Genomic DNA, 19,807 nt, shown 5'->3' with positions numbered 1-19,807 from the left:
GATATCTGATAAGGTCTTAAAAGATGAAAGGAATGAAAAAGAACAAAATCTGAATTTTAGCAGCAAACAGGATATATGGTAAAACAAGATCAAATGGAAATCTAGAACTGAAACATTCAATAATGAAATTAAAAACTCAATGGATGGGTTTAATACACATTAGACACAGCAGAAAAGAGAATTAACCAACTGGAAGATAAGCCATGTCAAAACAATGAAAGATCAAATGACAGAAAACACAGAAAAGAGCATAGGCTGCATTGGACCAAGTCTTAAAAGGAAAGACACATGAGAGAAAGGGGAAGAAGCATATTTTAATAGATAATGACTGAACTTCCCACAACAGAGGAAAAACATCAAGCCATGGATGCAAGAAGAACTAAAAAGTACAGTCAGAGTAAAGAAAGTAGTAGGTATATATCATAGTCCAACTTCTGAAACCCAATGACAATGAGAAAATCTTAAAAGTGACTGGGGGGAAAGGAGAAAGAGAAAAACAAATCATATCAAAGGAAACAATAAGTCCCCAACCCCACAGCAAAGATAAAGGCAGCCAAAGACAAAAGGATTATACACTTCATATAAATGAAAATTACCACCAAGCTCGAATTCTATAGACAGTGAAAACATCTTCCAAACACAAGGTTAAAACAAAGACATTTCCAAATAACCAAAAGCTGAAACTCATTTGCCACTATTTAACATTTCTAAAGGAAATAAAAAAACGAATTCTTCAGGCAGAAGGAAAATGTCCTTGACCAGAAGCTTGAAGATATAGAAAGAAATGAAAAGTAACAGAAAGGAAATTATTAGCAAAACCGAATATCAGCTATATGACAATTATGATGTCTACTGGGATTTAAAATATACACAGACTTTTTAAAAATGAGTGTGCAGATACTACTGATTGCCTACCCGTTGTCCATTCTCCACTTATTCTGTCACAGAGAGGCAAGGTGCCAGCCCAAACTGCATTTGTTTTACAGCTAAGAGCAGCCATGTGATATAGGAGCTAACCAGGGGTGAATTTTCTAAGAAAGTGCATCCCAGGGGGTGGCCTCAGTTGAGCACAGTCATTTGCGTTTTTTGAACTGTAACACAGAAGCAATGTTAAACGAGGATGGTCATCTTGTGACCACAGGTGACCAGCATAAGGAAGATGAGTGTGCTTGAGTGCAAAAGACCCTGATGGCATAACAGAGCCTTTGTACCATCCAGGGCTGCCTGACTCTGAATTTTTGCCGCATAAGAAAAATAAAGCACCATTTGACTACGTCACTGAAGATAGAGCTCTGTTACTTACTGCCAAATGTAACTTCTGTTATGTGACTCAGGATTGCCTTACTGATGTTCAGAGCTAAGAGGATCCAAACGTACTACTGGAATGAAATCATGAACATTCTAAGGCCTCTACTAATATTTTTATTCTTTCTTTTCATCAGTTATCAGGTGACTCCACGAGAGTTGGGTTCCAGAAGGATGCAGAGTAGTCCCTTATATCACATGATGTATTCTCCCAGGCCAAAGAATCAGACCGGACTTCTTGTTTGGAGGGTAGAAAGAACAAAACAATGCTCAGAAGAGTCAGACTAAGAAAAGGCCACAGGAGTCAGAAAGGGTTCCTTTGTTTAAAAGTCTAATTAATTAGCAAACTTACCCTTCTGGATGCTGCAAAACGGAAACCATCAATTCCACTGCCAAGGCCCCTGCGATCATGGCCAGTCCTGGGCGGCTCACAGTGCACTGCTGGTCTAAGGTTCGGTCTCTAGTGGACTACAGAGAAACAACTGCTGAGGTGTGCCCGAAGTCCTGCACCACCCCCTACAAGCTGCAAGGCCCGAAACTTCTGCTCTTTCATGCAACCAGGTGTTCTGTGTTGGCAAACAACACCATTTCTTGGGAAAACCAACAAACCAAAATGTACAATTCAGCTACCTTTGTGAGGTAATGTGCTAAATCTAGGACTAGGAGCTATAGACAATTTGAAGACCAGGTGACAGCACCCTAAAATGAGCATCCAGTTGCCCTATTTGGTGGAGATGTACCATGTGCTCCCTTAATTCACTCAGTTCAACCCTGTAGAACTTGGTGGCTGAGACCTAGAGACCCAGAGAGGAAGAGCCATTTGAAGAGCATGAATGAGTCTGTCTGCCATTCAAACCAAACGCCCAGAGAGCTTGTGGGTGGGAAAGATCACTTGCCATTCCTGCAGACTCTTGTCCTATGAACCTCCCATCACTCTAAGTGTGAGCCCAGAGCTCGATACAAGTATTTTTGCTACATTGTGGCTCCAAACATGAGCCTTCATTAGTTCAACAGAAGAAATTCTAATCTTCTAACTCTGGGAAAATTAAGGGGCTGTAGGGGATAATTTTCACTCTGAAAATTTCACTTTATGAACAGATGTGACTTCACTGCCACTTTGTCGGTGATAATGAAATAACAGGGCCAGCTAAATATTAAAACACTGTCATGGAGATTATAAAGCCATCCCTCTTCACAGAAAAGAGTGCTTATTTTTCTTTATACTGGGAGGACATCCAAGCCAGTCATCCAATTGAAACTGAATTATTAAGGAGCAAGTCTTAAAAGCAGTAAATGGAGAGGCCGGTACAGAAATACTTCTGCTTGGCTTCACAAGACATGGACGTCTGTCTTGATAAAGACTATTCCTGCAGACTGCCTTTAAGGTGGCGTCCACACTACAGAATCCCATGTCTGAACAGTGGCAGGCTGGCTATCCTGGACAACTCGTGTCTGACTTACTTGCACTGTGAAAGTATCCTCCCTCCCTACTGGGGCTTGCAGATAAAATACAAGACGCCCTGTTTAATCTGAATTGTAGATAAACAATGAATAATTTTTTATTATTAAGTAGATCTCAAATATTTATACTAACACAGTATACACCATTGACCTGAAGTTCAAGTTAACTGGGAACCCTGCATTCCACTTACTGAATCTGGCAGCCCTGTGTGCCCCAGCCCCATTCTACGGACGCACAGGGAGCCTGAGACCTGGCTGGCATCACCAACGCCAGTCTACCCTGAAGTTTCCTTGCTGAGCTTTCCGCAAAAGTGATTTGTTGCTGCATTTATATTGATGAACTGGGAAGAGCTCTACACCGTTGATGCGTTGATGCCCATCAAGGCATCATCAGAGGTTGATGCCATGCCCAAGCCTGGAGAATTCTTCTCTTGTTAAAAGACAATGTTTAAACAGTCATAAAGGAAAGAGCTAGGTCTCCCTGCTCGGTGGGCAGGACAGTCGTGGGCAATACCGAGGAGCCACAGAGAAGCCCACTTACATCTCCTGGAGCCACCACATCATTGCAGAAATAGCAGCCAAGCTTGTAGCCAGGGATGTTGGCAAAAAGCGATGAGCCCAGAAGGTCAGAGGGTGCCGCGGGGTGGTTGGAGCACAAGTCCCCAGCCTCCTGCTGCTTAGGTTTCTTCAGACCATGTCTCATGACCACAAAGGTATCAAAGCCCAAGGCAGCGTTGATGACCAGCTGTGGGTGTCAAAGAATAAAAGAAGAGCACTGAGAACACTAATGTTTCAAACCATGGCTATTTGATTTGCTCTTAAAATTTGGTTTGCCCTTAAAATTTATTCTTACAAATATCTGCATGTAAGCATACTTAGTTTCTAGAAGCCAATGTTGGTAAAAGCTACCCGAAACAGGGGCTTAAGTACAAAAGACTTGGTAGGTGACTGACATACATTTTCTTTACTTCTTGTTTAGCTTCATTGAAAACTCCAAAAAACATTTTCCATTTACAGAAGAGGATACTGAATATCAGAGAGGTTACTTCTACAACTTGCTCCAGGCCACTTAGCTGGCATGGATTAGGTGTAGAAAATCAAATCTCAATAGTCCTCAAACCCATTCTTCCTGCTATCATGTTATTGTCTGTCAAGTTCAGATAGATTTTTTTTTAAATCACAGTTTTATTGCTATAGAATTCACACACCACACGATTTCCAAGGACTTTTTTTCATTTATAAGAATATCTACTAATTGTAACTTAATTTATTCTTCCAAATTTCTTATACAGAAAGCTGGAAGGTGAAAAAAAAAAAAGGCTACTAAAAGAAACACAAATCACTTACAACCTCATAGCTCAAAAAATTACTTTTTTGAGATGTTTTGGGGTGTTTCTTCTTCTTATTTTCTCCTTTTCTCTCCCATTCCCTCCCTCCCTTTCTCCCTTCTTCTTACTCTTTCTCTGTTTATATAAAAAGATATAAACATTTACATGTATATGCTTATATGCTACCAAAATTAATATATAGTACATACAATACATCCATTCACTTGCACATATATAATAAACACATACAGTATATACAATATTTATCTTTTGCTTATTTAACATAATGTGGTACTTTCTATGTTATTAAAATTCCTAGAAAATAGAACCATGCATAGTCATGCCATCATTTATTTAACCTTTCAATACATTCGGTCCTTGATTTGTCACTGACCAAACAATAGTGAATACCACAGTCTTTGACCTCCCGGAGTTGACATGACATCAGTAGAGTTCCCTTTCTAGTACAGGGTACCTTGAGGGGTGTCAGGAAGGCCCAGCAGAGGACCATGAGTTTGTGGGTGATGGTGTGTGAGGCTAAGAGAGTCTGCAGTGAGACCCTGGGCTCTGAGTCACCAGGCCACACAGGCAGCACTTTCTGGAGGGAGGGCAGACTGGGGACACGGCCCCAGGACCCACACTCTACCTTTCTCTTGCTGGCAGCAATGACAGCAGGCAGCCACCGGCTCTCCCGGGTGTCCATCAGCAGAAAGACGACGTCATGACTTTCGATCAGCTGCTCCAGCTGCTCCACGTCCCTGCGGGCTTGCTCCAGGGTGACACTGGAGAAGTTCACTGGGTGTCCGGGCATGGGGATGCTCATGTTGAACCCTCTGGCATTCTAGGGCAATACCCACAAGTGTGTATGTCTGAACTAAAAGCAGAGGTGGGATCTTGGAGCCTGTGTCTCCCCATAACCACAGGCCTTTTGGTATGATCACTTGTAACCAAAATTTCTCTGAGCCATATTAGGCTGCTTTTTCCTCTTGCTATCTGTGCCCTTTCACCTTGTTCACCTCTGCATCCTAGACCACTTTGCCTGTCCCCCAGGGTCCCTGTGGCTGCTGGACAAAGCAGCAAGCAGAGACATAAGGATCCCAGTTCCCATTTGGGTAAGAAGGGGCCTTTCCAATGATGCAAGAACACTGGAAAAACTGTGTCTTTGGCTCTTTCCTACAATTTGAAGCCAAGAAACTTCATCAAAACGCCAAAGCCTGCCTAAGTCCCTGGATCCTGCTAGGCGGTCTCTCCCTACTTGTTCCAAGCTGCTCTCCCGTCCATTCCCCCTGCATGTGGCACCTCCAAATGAGGTGTTACAACAAACATAATTTGATTTAATAAATTCCCTTAAGATTAAAATGACCAATAGTTTTGCTTTAATGTTCTTAGGGGTATATGCATTTTTTAAATTGTCAAAACTGAAAACACTCTTCTTACTTTCAATTAGGAGTACATAGGTATTTGGGGAGGGGGGAGAGGCGGTAAGGATGGGGGATAGCAGAGAGTGACATGAAGCTTCATCCCTGGTCTAGCTGTAGAAACCGTTCACTAGCCTGGGTGTGCTTCTAGGTGGGGACTCTGTTTTTTTAGGCTCTAAAACAGTTCTGTCATTTACCACTCACACTTGTGTCTCAGCAGATTAACAGCCAGTCACATAATGGTGCTACTAGGCCAGGACATTAACTTTCCACAGAAAAGACAGTGTTCTAGAATCTCAAACTATCTCTTTAATCTTCTCCACAGCATACTGGCCACAGGGAAAGGTCTGAAAGCATCAACTTTCTCATTCATTTGCCAGAACCCCTCCCTATGGGAAAAGTAGCTCATGGGGTTATGGCAAGTAGGTTCTCATATATGGTTTTCTCAAATAGGTTTTCCTTAAAACCTGTTTGAAAAATGTAGCTATTTTCACCTCTTCTCTAATTTCACACCTAATCTCTGAAATTCAAGAAAGGGACAACAGTAATAATTGAAACAATTTCCAAAATAACAACCCCTTGCCCCCCCCCAAAAAAAAAAAAAACCTTGCAAGCAAAGCAGGAGGGGAAGCCAGGCAGAAAGCACTTCAGAAAGAAAGTTCAAAGCAAGTCCACTTTAACAACACCTCATCCATTCATTCATCCACCCATTCATTCATTCATTCATTCATTTACTAGGTGCACTGTGTCTACCATGCACCAAATACTGTAATCAACAATAAGACAAACAATGACCAAGGAAGTCATAGCAACAGTACCTTCCTGTCTTATTACAACTGACAAAGTATTTTAAATGTGGTAGCTTGATCCAAAAAACTATTATATAAGTAATTTGATGTCACCAAATTTACATTCTGACTAACTTCTGCTTTGGCCAGTCTTTTCTTTCTCTTAAGTATCTTTTGAGAAGCAAAAATTTAAAGTTTTGATGAAGTCCAAGTTATTTGTGTTTTTACTTATGATCAGTCTTCCTTGGCTCCTAAGAAACCATCTCCTATCACACCACTGCCAAGCTGCTTTCTGCTCGCTCTACAGTTTTAGCTTTTATGTGTAGTTTTATGGTCTTTCCAGGGTGTCAGCTGAGCATATTCAATGAGGTCTCCCTCTTCTGGAGAGTTGGGGCTCCAATGTCTCCCAGCCTTGAGGGAGTTCTGGAATCTCCTTCTGCTCACAGCGGGCTGGTGGTGCTTCTCCACTACAGAGTCACACCCTGAGTGAGCACAGTTTGCTATTTGGTTAAAGACTACGTGCTGCCTGGATGGTTTTCTGGAACGCCTTCTCTGCACAGCTCCTGCATGCCTGTACTCTGTCCTGCAAATTTCATCACCTCAGCTGCTCTGAACTCTCATCTCGATTTCCTCAGCTCATCAAGACAAGAAAGGCTTCCCAGGACCTGGCATGGCCAGACAGTGCCTCTGTGCAATAAGTTGGGATGGAAACTCACTATGCCTTTCCCTTCTGCCTGGGTCTAGTCTCTCACTGCGCATTGTTCTCTGTCTGAATGTATTTTACCCACGTGTCTTAGCTATTTTTGACCAGAGAGCTAGTCCAGTATCAATTCCCAACTCATCAGGCTTGGAAGAAGACATCCAAAGTCACGTTTTAAAATTTTCAGTGTCACTTCCTACATTTTAGTGTCTCACCTTTGGGGAAAAAAAGCTCAAAAAGCTACTTCTAAAAGGTCAGTTTGTTTCCTACTCAATGATTTCAAGCCCAGGACTAGGCATGAGGCCTGTGGCTGGGCAGTTCTTCTTGTATCTTGTTCACTTAGGAACAGCCTTTTGTCCACAGCCTGATCTAAGGAAGGTGATGAAAAAATACTAAATTAGGCATAGAAAGACCCTGTAAGCCTACCTAACCGGTAAGTGAAATAGCTACACAAGTACTTCTCAGAATTGGATGAATCATATTAGTACTTTAATGGGTCCCATAGATTATTATTATTTACAAGACAGGAAGGAAAAAAGTATCAGGAGGCCTGGCTCCTGGCTGCCAGGGCCTATTGATCCAATAGGGAAAAACAGACAACCTGACATAAGTACTGAGGAAGAGGTGCAAGCCTAGTAGGCTGATGGTTTCTTGTCTTGAAAGTTGAATTTGATTTCCAAAGCCAGGGCGATTTGGCCCTGGTCTCTTATCTGCCCTCTTTGACCTCCATACTTTAATCACCCTGGTTTTTCTTTAGTTTACAGAAGCACCTCAGATGTTTGCACAGAAAACTCTGCCACCCTTAGTCTAGCAAACTCCCACTCTCCTCTGGACCCAACTTCCTCAAGGAAGTCTAGTCTGGATGAGGATGGCCTGCTATACATTCTCAAGGCAACTGAGCTCCTGCTTCCTGCACGCACTGTAGTGATCATTCTTCGTGAGGTCACTTACTGAGACTAGGTGCCCCACTAGGACAAAAGGTCTCCGTCGGGAAGAGGGAGCTCTCTCTGTCTTGCTCCCCAGTCTCTAGCACACAGAAGGACTTAAATAAACATCTGACGAATGAGTAAGTAACAGAGCAACTGAACAATAAATAAGGGGAATCATACTAAGTCATAGGTAGCAGCTAGGACTCGGGCAAACAAAAATCTCAGGCAACTGATAAGCAGCCTTCCCAACCAGGTTCTGCTTTCTTCTACTAGAATTCTGTGTCTGTGCTTTGCCATGACTTGGGAGGACCTTCCGCAGAGAAGGCAGAGTATCCTGACCCTCCCACTGACTTTGGGCTTGGCCCTGTGACTTGCTTTGGCAATGGAGATGGAGGACCTGGCCCTGTGCCACTGTTGAGCTGAGACTTTAAAAGATGTAAGTTTTCACCAACTCTTTACTTTCCTCCTGCTACCATAGGAAGGGCAGGATCCTGATGACTATTGTTCGTTGAGCCTACATTTTGAAATAATAACATATAAAACAGACTGGGCCTGATGTGGAGTGGCCTAGGCTGCCTGGAGCCCAGACTAGCCCAACAGCTAAACCACAGCCAACCTGAAGGCCCATGAGTGGGAAAGATGCTTGCCCTGTCAGCCATAGAGATGCTGGGCTCAGGGGACATGCAACACTGTTGCAGACGTAACCTAACTGATGTGCCTTCCAATGACAGAGTTGTAGCTTATTCTTATTTCTTTTGACTTTCAGCACCTAGCTAGGTACAAGGGGGTTATCAGTTAAACCTAATAAATGATATTCTTCAGCTACATTGGGAAAATGGACAAACCATTAAAGTTGCATCTAAAGCAAAGACTTCTAAAATGAATGACTCTAATAAATACTGGGCAATTAAAAGGAGAAACTTTAAGAAAGTTGTTGGTTTTTTGTTTTGTTTTTTTTTTGCTAGGGCTGAGAACCTCTTGTGGCACTTAAGTATAAGCAGATGCTTTGGAGACACCTAATTTAACCTCTGTCAGAGAAATTGATTAAGCATGCAAGATGTAAAATCTCTTTCCAGGCTGACCTCAAAAAAACTGGCAAGATTTTGAATCAAATGAGCTGAATGACTTGACTCTTATTATCTGGTCTTTTTAAAGTAAGTGATGCAACTCAAAAATCAGCAGCAGCCAGAATATTAAGTTAAACCTTTAGCCAGATCTTTCTACTGCACAGACTGACAATCAATTTAATTTCATAAACCTGTACTAAGTCACCATCAAGTATTCCTGTGATGTAGGAAAAATCATCTACATCTGAGTCACCATGCATCCTTGTGAACAAGGCAGAATATAAAAATATGTATTCCTTAAACTCCAAATTCCTTAAATTCCAAATTCCTTAAACTCAAGATAGTGCTTTGCTATTGACATTTTTTTCCATAGTCTTCATTTCATTTTCAGAGTATCGTGTGAGATTTGGTTTTGAATACCTATTTCCGAGATAAGAAAATATGGAAAGTGAAGTTCAACGTCGTGAGGAGAGCCTGTGGCAAGACTCTTTTACTGGCCCCATGGCGCTGCACTGCCCAAGACTTATACATTCAAAGAGAGAAGAAAACCTAACACTCCCAGGCGGCAGCAACCTACCACTCCAGGGAATATTTTCTGAAGCCGTTCTGCTGCAGCCAGCGCCTTGGGCTTCCCACCTGCAAGGCAATCTTCAAATTCATAGAGAGGCTGCCTCACAGGATTGGAGTAGGAGATCTTGGCATTGTCCACAAAAGTGATGTGTCTGACGCCCCAGCCCTGCAAAAAAATGGAGATCATGGTGTGTTTCTGATGAATGTTTCCCAGGGCATCTCTCTTGAAATCCCTAGAAATTTTGGCTTTGGAGCAGCTTGTGAGCCTCAAGCTATAGGAAACTCCAGAAACCGAATTGTGCAAACTCTGTTTTTGATAAACAGAGTGTCAACTTCCTTTAAAAGACAAAGTAATTATGTACCCAGAACCAGGTTTCCTGCAGTAAAGAGACGAAGAAATGTCAGAGTGGGCCTGACTAAATAATTCATTATTTTTGACAGTGGCGCCAGAGAGAGATGTGGAGGTGAGTCCCAGAAGAATTGCATATGCTGCTGACTTGAAAGAATGAGCGATTGCCCCAACAGTCCTTGTTTTTCCTCACTGAATAATTAAACACAAATAAAAGCTCATCCTAAAGCTCCCTTGAAGTCTGAATTCACTCCTTAGAAAATGATTAACAAGTTATTTCCCACTATATAGCATTGTCCATTTGGTACCATTTTTCTAAGAGGCTAAAACCTATTAATTACCTAGAATGTAGGGGACAATTCTATAGTATCGGCAACAGTTTTCATACACTTCAGTTACATCACCTGGAGTCTTAAAGAACCATGCAATTTAAACATTGACAGGCTCTCTAAAATCCTTAGTCCAAATTACTATCTTTTGTAGACAAGAAAATAGAAGTTCAGAAAAGATAAGTGACTCAGAAACTGGTTAATGGTAGGGAGGGCATGGAACTCCAGAGTTGCAACCGAATGAAGATGCCTTCTGGTGGGGGAGAAGGGGTGTATGTATTTCACTAGAGCATAGTGATCTAGAAGTCCTGCCAAGATCAGCTACAAAACTAAGATCCTGCTTTCTTTCTTATTTCATTGTCCTTCCATTAGAGACTGATAAGACTGGTGGCTTCATGTCTGTTTACAGGGCTGAGCACAACAGGCCAAAACCCACTCCTTCAGAAAGCATGGTTTAGATCAGCAGGCTGTTCTGAAGCTCAGCTCTTTACTATAAGTTACTTCTTACACTCAACTGACACCAATGGGGAGTAAAGGTGCAAAAAATCCAAATGTCACTTGATTCGGGGTATTTATTTCTGAAGTATTTCTGCATTCCTTAAAGCAGTGCTGAGTGGTTAGGAAGGAGGGCAGTCTGGGAACATGCCAGGCAGCTGTGGAAAGCCAGCAGGGTTATAGACATGCCTTAGGGTAACCACAGGCAGAGGGGCTGTCACACTTAGCTTTAAGCTTCCTGGAAGCTACACAGTTTAAATGGCTAATCTGCAAAGAGTAAAGAAGATTACAACACTCAATGCTGGTGAGGATGTGGTAGTGAAAAAACGATATTACTGGTTATGAATGTAAACTGGTATAACTTTTCTGGGAGGCAATTTGGCAATATGTTTCTAGAATTTTTTACAAGCTGATATCCTTTGACTTACTTCCAGCAATCCATCCTAGGAAAGAATCTGAAATATTGACAAAGATGCAATCCCAACATGGTCTCTGCAGCAAGATGTGTGGTTGTGAAAAACTGGAAACAAGGTCCCACAGTGCGGGAAGGTCTCAGGAAAGGATGTTTCATAATAAAGGAAGGCCTAGTCCCAGCCATTAAAAAGGCTTTATCAGCAGCATTTTTAATGACAAGAAAAAGTATTTACAATGTTAATTGATAAAAGCAGGGACATTATTATATATCAAAACAATTTGAAAACGCATACTGAACACTGAAAGGAAGTGAACAAGTGATAGGAAATGGGTGTATCCTTTTCCTGCTTTACAACTCTTACACATTTACAAATTTTCTACAATGGGTCCACAGTGATTTTACAATTGTAAAACATGTCAAGAGTCTTTAAGCACCTACTTCAGAAGCTAGATAAAGAACAATATATCCCATAAGAGGGAAAAAACAATAAAGATAAAAGTAGATATTAACTAATCTGAAAGCAAAACAAATAAAGCACACAACTAATAAATGAATGAAGGATTTAGTTCTCTAAAAAAGATTGATAAAACAGACAAGGCACTCTGGCAAGTCTGACTAAGAGGAAAAAAAAAGAGAAAACATATATACACACAACATTAGAAATGTGGAAAGATCAAAACGAAGATAAAGAGAAAATTTAAAAAGGTAAGAGGATACCGGATGTATGTCAATTAACTCTTAAATTTATTTATTTATTTATTTAAGATTTATTTATTTATTTATACAAGCACTGGGTATAGTCAGAAGCACGGGAGGGTGAGAGAATTCACCAGAGCCAGAGCGGGGAACAGAACAGGCAGAAGGACCAAAGTACACTGCTGAGGGGAGCAGCGGGCGGCAGGAGAGGTCTGCGCACCATGTGGGACCCTGGGACCCTCACCGGTGGCCGGGGATCAAACCAGCGCTGCAGAGGCTGCGGGCAGCTTCACAGTCCAGTGCTCAACCGCTGCGCCACCAGGGAAGGCCCAATTAACTCTTAAATTTAGATGAAATGAATGATTTTCTAGGAAAACAAAATGACTAAACTAACTCAAAAGCAGTATAAAATCTAAAACAGCCAATTAAGATAGAATCCTTTGCAAAACCTTCCAAGGTTCTTTGCCTCCCACCACCACCAAAATTCCGAAAGGCACCAGGCTCTGCTGGATTTACAACTGAATTTTAGCAATCAAGGAACATAAGCCATCCATTTAAACTGTTCTGGAGCTCAGATAAAGGCAAAAGTTTAAAGTGTATTTCATAGAGGTACAATGAATCAGAGCCAAAGATAGAAAAACACCACAAAGAAAAAATTGCAACAGACCAGCTTAACTTATGAATACAGATGTAAGAATTACAGATAAAACATCACCAAGGGCATTTCATAGTATGTCAGAAGACTAAGATACCATGAAGAAGTAGGGCTTATTCGCAGAAGGATATTTAGGATACTTCAATAATTTTGATAACTGGTATTTGATAAAGCTCAATGGTCATTTCTGATATAAACTCACAGTAAAGTAGAAACAGAAGTCAGCTTCCTTAACTTAGCAGAAAACCAGTATCACCTCAAAAATAAAGGTAAAAACAAAAGTTTCTTACTAAAATCAGTAACAAAACCAGGATACTAGTTCTCACTGCTATTCCTTAACACTAAGGAGCCTTTATCAATCCTGGAAGACCAGGAAAAGAAAGGGAGGTAGAAACACTGGCAAGGCATCCTTATCAACCCCCCCTAACCCTAAAGAACCAAGTGAGAAACTATTATAGCTAGGAAAGCTTAAAAAGATGGCCAAGTGAAAGATAAACATTTAAGACCCACTACCTTTCCTATACCCTAGTAAAATTGAAGTGGAAAATTTAGCGTGAGAAAGAATCCTTAAAAGAAATAAACATTGTTAAATATGTACAAATAAACTAAATAAGGCATGTGCAAGACCTATACGGAAAAATGCTGCTGAAAGACAAAGGCAACCTCACTAATCTAAGGGATGTACAGTACTTCCAGAACTGATGTCTGCCCCTCTAAGTTATCTATAAATTCAGTGTCATTTCAATTAAAACTGAGTAGGAATCTGTACGGGTAAAGGAACGGAACAAAGGACAGAATCCATAGAGAGACTTAGGTATACAAGAGAATTTAATATTGAAAAAAGATGGACAAACGATGGTTTACTGAACAATTGCCATTAAAACTAATGACTATCCACTTTGTGCAAAAGAAGGTAGGTCTTTATCTCTCACCTTAAACAAAATTAAAGTCCACATTGATAAAAAATAAACACAAAAATAAGAGTTCTATAAACTATAAAGGAAAAGACTGACATTTAATAACAAATTTTTAAAACACTGTATATAAAGATAACTGAAATAGAGAAAATATTTGCATCACATCACAGAAGGAAGGTGAATACCCATTATAAAAAGAGCTCCAAATCAATAAAAGAAATACAACCCAAAGGACACAAATAGAATAAATTAAGAAATAAAATTAAGGACATTCTTATTAACTAAAGAAATACAAAATTAAAAAGTCTGCTTCTCACATGTTTCTAGGATATTTTCAGAAGGTAATTTAGTTTGAAGAAATACATATTGATACTGCACACTCTAACAGTAATTACATGTCTAGGCTTTTTTCCCTAAAGAAATAATCCCATAGATATGTAGGTCTAAGTACAAGAATGTTCATTTCAACAGCACCTCTAAAAGAAAAATATCCTGAAATTGATGATATAAATTGAGGACACAGTCATATGACAAAATGTTATATATAAATAATATGGAACACCCAGAAAATGAGCCACAATTATCTATTAAGTTAAAAGTATAAACCTGTTATAGAAAGTATGCTATAATCCAATACAAATAAATAACAGCAAAGATCACAAATATCTCTACTTATACATCCTAGGAAATACTTGAGGGAAAGAGACTGAAGACTCATCTATGATGTCTGCTTAATACTGGGAAGTGGGAGACTTGGGGTGGGGGTGGTAGTGGGGGCAACCGTCTATCTCTACATTACAAAAGCATGGATTCCTTTTATAATTAAAAAGCTACTGAGAAAAAAAAAAGAGAGAGAGAGAGGAGGGAAGGAGGGAGAGCAGGGCACTAGAACGAGAAGTCACAGCTTCAGAGCCCCTCAGTCTCACACACTCACCATCAGGGTCCGGGCTACATTACAGCCTAGGGTGCCGGCTCCGAGCAGCAGACACTTTACGGACACGACCTTGTCTAAGTCCAAAGTGGGGACCAACCTCCAACACATCAGTTTGAGATTTAGATCCACTGATGACTCAGCTAACCTAGAAAATGAGAGAAGTATTTATTTATTCAGCCAGTTACTCATTTACATCCCAATCTTGTTGTGTTTTAGATGGAGAGTAGCTGTACAAGAAAACAAGAAACAAATACTAAGGAAATCAGGACCAAAGGAAGAATGAGGCGTGCGGGTAACAGGCGGGAGGAAGGACTCAGCACGCACACCCTCCCACCCCTGGTATGGCCAGTGAAGGCCAGAGAGTCCACGCTGAGCCAGCAGCCAAGCGGGGAGGGAAGCAGGTGTAGGAGTTGTGATGTCCAGGAATAAAAACATATTAAGCTTTTCCTGACACTGAAAAGAGAAGTTTCTTCCATGTGTTCTCAATGAGGGGTACACTTAATGTCCTCCCCCAAGTGCAATGCTGGTATCCACGAAATATTTCTTCAGTGTTGGCTAACAGGACAAAATTAAAGTGTGATGAATAAAGGAATAAAGGTGACATTGATACATGGGTCTGAGAGTCTAAGTGAGAGATAACAAAATTTGGGATGTCTGGAGGGACAGATGGCCTGGGTGCCCTGTGGGATCTCCACCATCAGTATTAATTCTCACCGCCAAACTTCAAATTAAGAGGCAGCAGAGAGTGGGGTAGCCCTTGCTATCACGTGATTGGCACCCATGGATCGAAGTGAGACGTGCAGTTGGCCTGACACCCATGTGCGTCCTGGTTACAAAAAGCCCATGGGAAGAAGCAGCTTCCAAAATCTACCTTTTAGGGTCCATGCACTCGCTGAGGTTCACCATCCTCGGTCCCATGCCTCCTTTCTGATTCTTTTCCCAACCGACCGCTTTGGGACAATCTTAAGGCAAACAAAAGGAACAGTAAGTGTCATGAGGGAGGGAAGGGTAAATTCCAGTGGGCCAAGCAGCAAGCTGGCCTTTGCACCCACAAGCTCTTATTTCACATCCTTCTCCAAGAGGTTCAGGGCCTGGATCTGTCTGCCCCAGTCCCTGCCCATCATCCTCAGCTACTGAGAATCTTTACACACCTATATTTCAGAGCCCTCACAGTGGAAGGGCTTCTGAGGTAGCTCCTGACTCTGGCCTGAGCAGCTGTGGTGACTGGAAATGGCTCTAAAGCCAAACGCATGTAGGGGAGGGGTCAGTCCCTGGAGGCGCCCAAGCTGAGGAAGACAAACTGGTGTGACTGCACACACGTTCTGCTGAAGTTCCCCTGGGATCTGAACCTCTGTGTTTGTCTGTCCCTTGTGTTCCTCATCCTTCCATTGTCCCTCTGCGCAGCCTGTCACCTACCTGGGGACAGATCCATCTGTAACCATCCAGGCTTCCTGCCTCCCCACTATCCCTTCTCTGCTGACCTCCTGATCCTCTGCTGTGGGAGCCTTGAGTGGCAACCCCAGCGGTTGCCAGCATGTACCTGCGACACCCCAAGAGGGTAAGGACCCGTGGCCGCTGGACTTGGGAAGGGCTTTTCTACTTGCATCTACCCCCCAGCCCCCACCCCAGGGATTCACATTGCCCACAAGGGAGACCCAGGCTCCAAGAAGGTAAGGGAATCACTTCATCTAATTTGGTTTTCAGTTTCCCAAACTTCTCCGGCCCTCTGTATCTCTCTCCCTCACCCCATAACACCATTAAAATCTTATGGGACATATGCAAGCTGCTCTATTCTGCTGCTGTGGAAATCCTCTTGAAAAACCACAAAGCCTTTCTAGAATACTCCTACTACCTAACCTTAGTGGAAACTTGGCTTCCTTGATGGAAACAATCCTGAGATGGGGCCACCGCTGTTTGTCTTTCTCCCATACTCAGGAGCTCTGTCACGCTCCCTTCCTCACTGAATCACCAAACAAAGCCTGTGTTTCTTAGCAGGGAACTTGCTCAGCACAACCTACCCCTCTGGCATCACCTCCAACATCTGCTTTAAGTGACAGTTTCTGAAAGAATAGATACTCCTTGACTCGGAGTTTAGACTCATAGGACTATGGGGGAAGAATCTGGTTTGTTTCTAATTGCACGCTGCTTCTCCTCAGCTATTCTGCTTTCAGATCTCTAGCAACACCTCCAGTATCCTCTCCTTGGGAACGCTCAGCTTCAGCCCTTTGTTTTTTTGAAATCGTATTGCTCAGTATAATCACAGGTCCTGGAGTTGCTGATCTCCCTTATGGTCTCTTCTTGCTGGGACAGGATGCTGATGGAAGCCACAGGGCCAGCTACCCTCCGAGCTACCCTCTGATTTGGCTGGGGCATTATAGCAAGAAGCCAGAACACAGATCCCATTCTCTTTTAACAACCAGAGACTTTGGTGTGTTCCTTTTCTTGTAATGTCATAAAAATGAAAATTGAAATTATAGATTTGAGTTCTTAAAGAGGTTAAGAACTTCAAAATTATCATTCTGAGGAAAAAAAAGGTACAGACCTGTTACTAATTTATATTTTGTTTGATTTCCCCACTATCATTACATTAAATAAAAAATGCTTATCTAACAGCAAAAAAAAAATATTTCAAATTAAAACACCTCTGCACTTATTATGTTCCAGCTATTTCTAAATGGTCAATGATAAAAAACATACTAATGAAAAAAATGCTATATATGACCATGATATTTGACTTATCATATCACATCTGCCTCCATATAGCCTATGTCCATAGCCATACCTCTAACTTATAAGAAAATAGTTTCTAGGGGAAAATGATATCTGCATTCTCAGAGTTGGGCAAATAGGAAGCACAATCAAGGACACGAATGAAAAGGGGATTCCCCAGTCCCAGCAGCCAGCTGCTGGGGCATTCTGCATCAGCAGTGGAGAGTGCGCCTGGCTGTGCATGTGGCACAAAGGAAGAGAGGATATTTAAGGTGAGACTTTCTGTGCCATTGCCAGTGCAACTCTGGAGTGTCTTAGAAATACTGAAAAATACTTGAATAACTCTTTATAAAGTTTTCTTTATTGTCAAGTTTTATTTCCAACTAAGAAGGAAAACACAAATTTACAGGAAAATTTGAGTCTTCTAAAATAAAGCATCTGCTCTCAGTTTTGAGCATAAAGATGTATGGAGGCATTATGGGTCTTTCGGATGGAAATGCACAGCCTTTCCCGGTTTGCCAGCTTCACCTAACATCAGTCTTAACATTAGGAGTAAGGGTGATTCAGAGGCTTTCTCATGAGAAAGGAAACAAAAGTGGCTGGCTGGAAGGACTGTGTGTGGAAGGTGCCTGGCAGGTGCTGACCAAACGTACTGCTTCCTTGTTCACCTCGTCCCCCTAGAACTATTTCCAAGTATGGCTTAATAAAACAAAGTTACTGTAAGTCAATGTGACATGGAAGCTATTTTAGAATGTGCCAGAAGAGGGCGCTAAATCAAATGCAAATATCTAAAGACAGCAGAAAAGCAACAGCTTTCTTCAAGCTCTCAGCTACAGATAATCAGCTTCCACCTCTGCCTCGCCAAGCCGAGTGCTCTGTCCATCTTTCTAAAAGTGGATCAGGGCTGTGGCAAAGAATCGCTGACAAATGTCCTAAGAGGCAGCCCTGAACCCTTTTGACTTCTGCATTCTAGAATTGACATGTCTGAAGAGATTTTAACTCCCTGCCCCCACACACTTTAAGGCACAAGTCCCATGAGTTAAAGCAAGTGATGTACCCAGAACACGGTGAACAACATAAGCAGCAAATGAAATGATATGTGTGGACGTACACTGTAAGGCCCCAGGAATCTGAAGGACCATTTGGAAAGTGCTGGGCTTTGCATGAGCTTGAGAGTCACAAAAATGAACATTTATTAGGCACTGCCAGTATGCCAGACATTACCTCTGTCTTCTGCACAGATTCCTCACAAGGAGGCCTCCTTGAGGCAGTAAACTTGAGGCTGTGTCTGTCTGTGACATGTGGAGAAGTATAAACCTAGTGTCTGTGTACACAGGCCTCTCTCAGACTTAGGTCTGTGAGCCTAAGTGCCTAGCTTATGAAATGGGGAGAACAGCTGGTGTCTACCCCTGGCTAGGAAGACCACTGTGTGCATCAAGAGAAATGGCATTTCTGCTGGCTGGTTTACTGTGTGGAGGACAGGCTCACACACAACTTCTGGTAAGAAATAAACAGGTAAGTGCATTAACACTTCATTCCTAAGAGTCTGGAATAAGGACTTTAGGTTAAGCAAAAACAAAAGCCGTGGGGGAGGGGGAGATCCTCAAGAATGAGAAAACTGCCTGGAAGACGTTTCCAGAGGACAATCTTTGCCTTTGTTCCTGTGTGAATAGCAGCAGTGCCCTCTGTCCAAGGGAGGTGTTCACACTGGCAGAGAAGTAGGAGTTCTCCCTTTCTCCTTCTGCTGCTGCCATTGTGAAGGAATAAAAGAAAAGTCAAACCCATTCAGTGTCTGATAAGTGATAATTACATGCATTCTCAAAGACCAGCAGATTACCTGGGCTAAATGCCATTTCTGGAAGCTTCACTTCGAAGATGATGCTGTGAGCCACGTCTCTAACGCCCTGCATGGTGCGGTCCCGGAAGCAGAGGACTTCAACATACTGGAAACTGCTACTCCTGTTGTCAGGTCCAGATTTTTATTTATTTTTAAAAATTTTTTAAAGAAGAGAAAAAAGCTCACATAAGAGCTTCAGCAAATCTGGGGCCTCCCCGGTGGCGCAGCGGTTGAGCGCTGGGTTGCGAGGCTGCCTGCAGTCTCTGCAGCGCCGGTTCAATCCCCGGCTGCTCCCCGGCCACCGGAGGAGAGTCCCACATGGCGCGCAGACCTCTCCTGCCACCCGCTGCTCCCCTCAGCAGTGTGCTTCGGTCCTTCTGCCTGCTCTGCTCCCTGCTCTGGCTCTGGTGAATTCTCTCACCCTCCCGCGCTTCTGACTGTACCCAGTGCTCGTATAAATAAATAAATAAATCTTAAAAAAAAAAAAAAAAAAAATTTGAAAAAAAAAAAAGAGCTTCAGCAAATCCAGCTACAGAGAATTCAGTTCATTCTAACTCTGCCTGCCTGACATCCATGGGGATGACACCCGAAAGACAGTGGACAGTCCAAGTCCGCTCCCTTTGTCCAAGTGTTCAGAGCCTGAACGCTGAACTGCCTGTGATTCTTTATAGAACAATCACACGGTGCATAAACAATTGACAGACGAATCTTAAGTGCAGGCGGGAAAAGTCTCTAAGACACAGGTGGGTTCTTCTGGGCCTCTTCTCCCCACCTGAAATTACACCTCAGAGTAGCCAGGAACCTGTCTGCACCATGCACACTGACTACCTGGATAAGGCTGGGAACGGTTCTCCCTCCAGGGAACTGGTATCATTGAGCTCTTTGCCATTTTTCCTTTTTTCAAG

General features: G+C 42.3%; 1 protein-coding gene across 5 annotated transcripts in view; it reads right to left on the bottom strand.

The window, feature by feature from the left end:
• The window catches only part of ATG7 (autophagy related 7), a 156,039-nt gene that overhangs the window by 101,269 nt on the left and 34,963 nt on the right, over positions 1-19,807 (bottom strand). For 4 of the 5 annotated variants that reach the window (XM_037522907.2, XM_054697712.1, XM_037522917.2 and 1 more), the window contains 7 exons: positions 18,903-19,024; positions 15,228-15,318; positions 14,357-14,501; positions 9,574-9,732; positions 4,741-4,935; positions 3,308-3,511; positions 1,658-1,773 (listed from right to left, as the gene is read on the bottom strand). In XM_037522907.2, coding sequence (XP_037378804.1) covers positions 1,658-1,773; positions 3,308-3,511; positions 4,741-4,935; positions 9,574-9,732; positions 14,357-14,501; positions 15,228-15,318; positions 18,903-19,024 — 1,032 coding nt within the window. The remainder of the gene's footprint in view (positions 1-1,657; positions 1,774-3,307; positions 3,512-4,740; positions 4,936-9,573; positions 9,733-14,356; positions 14,502-15,227; positions 15,319-18,902; positions 19,025-19,807) is intronic. The other variant, XM_054697754.1, reaches the window with a different exon arrangement.

This window comes from Talpa occidentalis, unplaced genomic scaffold, assembly GCF_014898055.3.
Source record: "Talpa occidentalis isolate TD23 unplaced genomic scaffold, MPIMG_talOcc4v2.1 talOcc4.10, whole genome shotgun sequence".
In the NCBI taxonomy this organism is placed as follows: domain Eukaryota; kingdom Metazoa; phylum Chordata; class Mammalia; order Eulipotyphla; family Talpidae; genus Talpa; species Talpa occidentalis.
Note: the sequence above shows the minus strand (reverse complement) of the source record. Positions and strands in the feature narration are given on the sequence as shown.